The sequence below is a fragment of the Physeter macrocephalus genome, chromosome 12 (genome assembly GCF_002837175.3).
Source record: "Physeter macrocephalus isolate SW-GA chromosome 12, ASM283717v5, whole genome shotgun sequence".
Lineage (NCBI taxonomy): Eukaryota > Metazoa > Chordata > Mammalia > Artiodactyla > Physeteridae > Physeter > Physeter macrocephalus.
Genome location: NC_041225.1, coordinates 47,226,473 through 47,232,472, shown reverse-complemented (window position 1 = coordinate 47,232,472; position 6,000 = coordinate 47,226,473). Strand labels below are relative to the sequence as shown.

General features: G+C 58.0%; 1 protein-coding gene across 1 annotated transcript in view; it reads right to left on the bottom strand.

Moving 5' to 3' along the window:
- TOGARAM2 (TOG array regulator of axonemal microtubules 2) overlaps window positions 1-6,000 on the bottom strand; it is a 58,996-nt gene that overhangs the window by 40,530 nt on the left and 12,466 nt on the right. The window contains 4 exon segments of the mRNA XM_024118699.2: window positions 451-732; window positions 1,162-1,275; window positions 1,744-1,897; window positions 2,154-2,293. Of these exon segments, the coding sequence (XP_023974467.1) occupies window positions 451-732; window positions 1,162-1,275; window positions 1,744-1,897; window positions 2,154-2,293 (690 nt within the window).

The following is a 6,000-nucleotide window of genomic DNA, read 5'->3' as shown; positions in this document are numbered from 1 at the left end:
GTGGGAAGCAGCCGCATAGCACAGGGAGATCAGCTAGGTGCTTTGTGACCACCTAGAGGGGTGGGATAGGGAGGGTGGGAGGGAGACACAAGAGGGAGGAGATATGGGGATATATGTGTATGTATAACTGATTCACTTTGTTGTAAAGCAGAAAGTAACACACCATTGTAAAGCAATTATACTCCAATAAAGATGTTAAAAAAAAAAAAAGAATTCCTCTGCAGGAAAGACTAGAAGAAAGACTAGAATTCCTCTGCAGCGAGGGTGAGAAAATAGGGAGGCAGGTTGGGAGCTACTGCAGAGGCCACGGTGGGAGGCGGCGTTCCAGGGAGGAGGTGGAGGGTGTAGAGAGAGGGTGCCTGGCGGGGGCCCCCTGACTAGCCCAGCTGCCAGCTGGACACCTACTGATCCTCACAGCCCAGGTGGCAGGTGGACAGCCGCAGGGCTCACCTCGGGGAGATGCTGCCAAGCCCTCCAAGAGTCTCCTCGTCTTGAGCTTGTCCTTAATCTGAGTGGTGTCCCAGGCCACACGGTTGACCTCCGACTCCAGCGAGGGAAGTGGCACCAGGGGCTGGGGGCCCAGCGACAGGGCCCCGAGCTTCCTGGGATGGCCATTCCTGGCCTGCCAGCCCTTCAGGGAAGCATCCAGCTTGAGGCTGCCAGGGTCCCCACGTCCACTCAAGAGCTGCGACGTCTTCTCTAGCAGGACACTCAGCACTGGCTAGAGGGAGGCTGAGGGAAGCAGAGACCAGAGCTGCGGTGCTAGAGGAGCCCAGGTCCTGAAGCCAGGGACCACAGCCCTGCCTTCCCGGGGTTCCTAGGAGACCCCCACTTCCCTGTTCCTGCGGGTCCCCTCTGTACAACTCCACCCCCTGAGGCACAGGATTGGAAGGACCCACCTAAAACCAAAGGACATTTTCAGTAGGGACCAAAGTAAAAACAATACCTGCCAGTAGCTTGAGGACACAGCCGGGCATCTAAACACACCCATCTCCTCCCTCCAGGATGAGGCCCAAGCTCTGCTCCGTGGTCACTGGCCCTGACTGGGCAGCTGTCAGGTGGAATCCCCCATCTCTGCCCAAAGGCCCCAGAGAGGCTGCCCTGGGCACTCGAAGGCCATTTGATGTGACCAAGTCACTAGGCCCAGTCCCCCAGTCTCACCTTTTCCAAAAGTCTTTGGGCTGGAGTCACTGCTTCCCCCCGGGAGTGTGCGGGGCCCAGCACTGGTCCAAGGGATGCTCTCACAGTTCATGGCCACCGGAGCCAGATCCTTGCCTGGGGACAGAAGCACAGGGAGAGCGGCATCTTAGAGTCCACTGAGGCCAGGACTGAGGACAGACTGCCCCGGGCTCTCTGCAGCCCGTCCCCCAAAGCAGAGCCTGGCCCTTAGATGGGGGCTTGCCATCCCAACGCCAGCCAGCCAGGGCACCAGGATCCCCACCAGAGCCCACTCTTCCCCGCCCTCTCGGCCTGACTTCTCCCCCCAGCTTGGCTCCAAACCCCTCCCCCCATTACACCTTCTCAGCCTCCTTCATGGGCTCCCCAGGTGCTCTGCCCTGAGCACCGCGGCCTGTTTCCTGAGCTGCTCAGGCATTTGCGATTCTCCACACTCCTCCCAAGGGGTCGCCAGGCCCCTGCTCTAAGCCCTCCAGGGAGAAGTGGCCCTCCAGTTCACCAGCACCCATTCTCTCCAGGGCAGGACCTCTGATCCCCTCACTCTGCAGAGGAGACTGAGGCCCACACAGCTGGCTCCCAGTGGCAGCGCCAGGCCTGGGACCCAGTCTCCCGCCACAGAGCTGGCCACACTGTTCCCACTCCCCTGCCCCGTCAGCTGAGGAAACGGGGCCAGCCGGTGCTCCTGGAGGCCCCGCTCCCGTATCCTCTGCCCCATCTCCATCTTCCCACCACAGAAAACCACAGTCAGCCCCTCGGTCAGCCCACCAGTTCAGAGAGTGGAGGCAAAGCTCAGGCTGAGGAGGCCAGAGCCAGGCCAGGGAGCCCCCTGACGGACGGCTGAGCAGGGAGGGCCCACAGACAGCCTGGCCCGGATGGGAAAGCCCGGCAGCCCAGGTACATCCCCCAGGCGGAGCCCCTGGGAGGAAGATCCGAGGAAGATTCCCCACCCCCTCATGACTTCCCTAGGTGCCCCTCACCTGGGGGGACAGCATCACGGGTGCCCGTGCCCTGGGTGGAGAAGGCACCTGGGAGTTTGTCTGGAGGGAGCAGCTGCTTTCTGGGCCGTGAGTACGATCCTCAGGCATCCAGAGGGCCCCAACCTGTAACATCCAGGGACCTATGATGGGGAGAGGCAGAAAGAAGTCAGTACAAATCACAAACACTTTTTAAACCACTTCGCGGGAAGCCCCCCAGGAGTTAAAGCATTCTTATAGTGAAGAAATCTGTCACTAAACCAAAGGATGCTTCTTTTTGAACATTTGGACTCTCTTGGATGCTTCAAAATTTCCAAGTCCCGAGGCTGCCTGACTGTAGTGGGATCTTCGCGGACCGGGGCACGAACCCGTGTCCCCTGCATTGGCAGGCGGATTCTCAACCACTGCGCCACCAGGGAAGCCCTGTGACTCTTCTTATCATGCAGGTACGCGGTAGGGCCTCCCCGGAGGCCAGCTGTCCAGTTTTCTCTCAGGCAGGCCAAGTTCATTGTGAAGAGCGTCAGTGAAACCCACGAACCTGCCTTTGCTCGTGGACAGCTCAGGGTCTTGGGGAAGGTGGAGTTTATCAAGGGGGAGTCTGACACTTTGTTTCCCCATCAGTTTCTACTTTCCTCATCACTCTGCCAGCTGCCCTGGAAGCACAGGCTCAGTGGCCATGGCTCACGGGCCCAGCTGCTCTGCGGCATGTGGGATCTTCGCGGACCGGGGCACGAACCCGTGTCCCCTGCATTGGCAGGCGGATTCTCAACCACTGCGCCACCAGGGAAGCCCTGTGACTCTTCTTATCATGCAGGTACGCGGTAGGGCCTCCCCGGAGGCCAGCTGTCCAGTTTTCTCTCAGGCGCACCAGTCTCCATCTGTACCAGGCTCCTGGCCCTTGTTCTCACTTTGTTGACCAAGCCAACCTCAGACACTCTCAGCCATTTCACTGTCCTGTACTGACCGCTTGAGCGCGCCAAGCCCCTTCCCAGCCTCCCTTGACCCTCCGGGGTCAGTCCTCTGGTCTTGCCCTTGACCTGACTTCATTCTTTTTCGGATCTTCCCGGACCGGGGCACGAACCCGTGTCCCCTGCATTGGCAGGCGGATTCTCAACCACTGCACCACCAGGGAAGCCCTGTGACCCTTCTTATCACGCAGGTACGCGGTAGGGCCTCCCCGGAGGCCAGCTGTCCAGTTTTCTCTGAGGCGCACCAGTCTCCATCTGTACCAGGCTCCTGGCCCTTGTTCTCACTTTGTTGACCAAGCCAACCTCAGACCCTCTCAGCCATTTCACTGTCCTGTACTGACCGCTTGAGCGCGCCAAGGCCCTTCCCAGCCTCCCTTGACCCTCCGGGGTCAGTCCTCTGGTCTTGCCCTTGACCTGACTTCATTCTTTTTCCATGTGATGAGGGTCTCCCCGCAGATGCTGTGACTTCACACAGTCTTCTAAATTCTCTGCTGAGATAATAGTGACCCATTTTCACCCTGACAGACAGGGAGGTGAATGGCCAGGGCTGATCAGTGATAAAATCAGGGGCAAAGGCCACATCTCCCAAATCTCCCAATTTCTACTCGAGAGTAGGTCCCTCGAGATATCATCTGGGGACAGGGCAGGATGCAGTGCCAACTTTCCTTTGCTGAGCAACAAATCCCAACCCAGGGACTGAGAAAACCTGCCTTCCGTCTGGAAGCCAGCCCGCCACGTCCCCACCCAGGCCCCAGAAGGCCGAGCATCTCCTAGCAACCCTCTTGGCCAAAGAGTGGCTCCAGCACGGCCCAGCCAGCACGGCCCCAGCCCAGCCTTTGCCTGGTCTCGCTGATTACAGCCTCAAGCCACTCGGGTTCTCTGTCTGAGGAGAATTTTCCTCACGATCAGGGGAGAAGGCAACCCCCTGTCTGCTGACACCTGGGATAGGGGTTTGGCCACAGGGTAGTGACAAACTGCCAGGAATAGCTGAGGGACACGGCACTTCTCCCGAGCAACGTGGAGGGAGACTCTGCTCCAGGCTCCCAACACCCCACTCCTCACCCCACTGAGCGAGAGACTCAAGACACTGGCAAGGTGGCTGCTTTGGGCAAAGCCCAGAAGGAACATTCCTGGGGGGACAGACCTTCCACGGCTGAATTAAAGCAAACAAGCTGGAGTGCAGGCTTTGGGGGCAGAGAGGGTTGCAGGCCACACAGACACCTGCTACCCACTCCTAACCAGAGCGCAGACTTTCTGGGCGAATTACACGTGGAAAAGCGATGTTTAGCTAAGTGATCACGTCTAGGAGGCTAAAGAGAAGATCTGGAGCTGCCTTAGAGTACAGATACGTAACAGCGGCACCTTCTGAGCAAGGCCTGCCCTCCACCCGACTCCCCACAAACTCCCTGGCGGACGAAGACGGCCCAGGTTCCTCCGTTCCCTGAGGGACGCCAGCAGTACAGAAGGGAAACCTGGGTCCACTCCACAGCTTGCCCAGGCAACCCAGTCGGTAGAGCCCCTTTTAGGCCTGCCCGCCGCTTGCATGCACACCTCTGACCCCTCGGGCCCTCAGGGTCTACATGCAGGGCCTCCTCAGTGCCTGCCCACGGGGAGGTACCCACAGCTGTGTACGGACAACCATGTCTTATGTGAGAGCAGTGGGTGCCACCTCCCCAGGACCTGGTGGGAACTTAAAGATCTATGTCCAGACTATAAAAACCAGGATCAGAAATTCCATTCCAAATGTAGACAAAGCTTTTGGGTTTGGCACGGACAGTATTTAGTGCTGACCCCTGAGGCACAGTTCACTGAACCCCCATTTGACCTGGCACTGTCCTGGGCACCAAGGAGTGTGTCCCCTGTTGGAAGAGCCAGCCCCTGACCTAAAGGGCTATCAGCCAGGGGGTTCTGGGGACCAGGGTTCCGTCCTCACCCCCGAAGTCCTGGATCGCCCAAGATGGCTGGCTCCTCCACCCTCGGCCTTGGTGTCCGCACTCAGGGAGAGGGGTGACCCGAGGTAACTGACCGTTGTCTACTCCTTCCACTAAAGCAATGGCTAAAGAGGTTCCATGGTGACCAACACCACAGGAATGAAGAAAGGCGACAGAAGGGACTCAGGTTTCAGGTGGAAAGGAAACAAACATGGACTGTCCCAGGAAAGAATGTCGGCCCCAAAGACAAAAATCCCAACCGCCCTGTGCCTTGCACAGCCCGCAGGGAGCCAGTGCCCCACTCCAGGTCCACCTTGCTCCCAAGGGAGCTGGGCAGAGTCTGGTCCTCACATGAACAGCCCTCGGCAGGAGGGCCAGCATCTGAGTAGGGAGGAGAGATCAGAGCGGGGGTGCTGGGGAGGGGGTCGGCTCCCAATCCTGGGATGTGGGTTCCAGTAAGTCAGAGAGCGCATCTGTTCAGATGTGTTTTGTGGGAACAATAGTGCCGTGTCGAGGCGAGGAGAGAGAGAGAGGAAGGCAAGATGGCCGAGTTACCACACCTAGTGTTTGAACCCAAAATATGTGCCCCACTGAAATACTCTCTGAAGAGGGGCCCCAAGTGTAGGCAGCCCTCCCACCCCACAGCCCTCCCCCAGCCTTCCCCTGAACGCCCACCTCGGGACACCTGGAACTCTGCTTTGAGGTTAACACAGCTAGGTTGGAACCCTGCCCTGCCCCTCTTTTTTTTTTTTTTTTTAATATTTATTTATTTATTTATCTGGTTGCACCGAGTCTTAGTTGCGGCATGTGAACTCTTAGTTGCGGCATGCAGGTGGGATCTAGTTCCCTGCATTGGGAGCACGGAGTCTTTTTTTTTTTTTTTTTTTAATATTTATTTATTTATTTATCTGGTTGCACCGAGTCTTAGTTGCGGCATGTGAACTCTTAGTT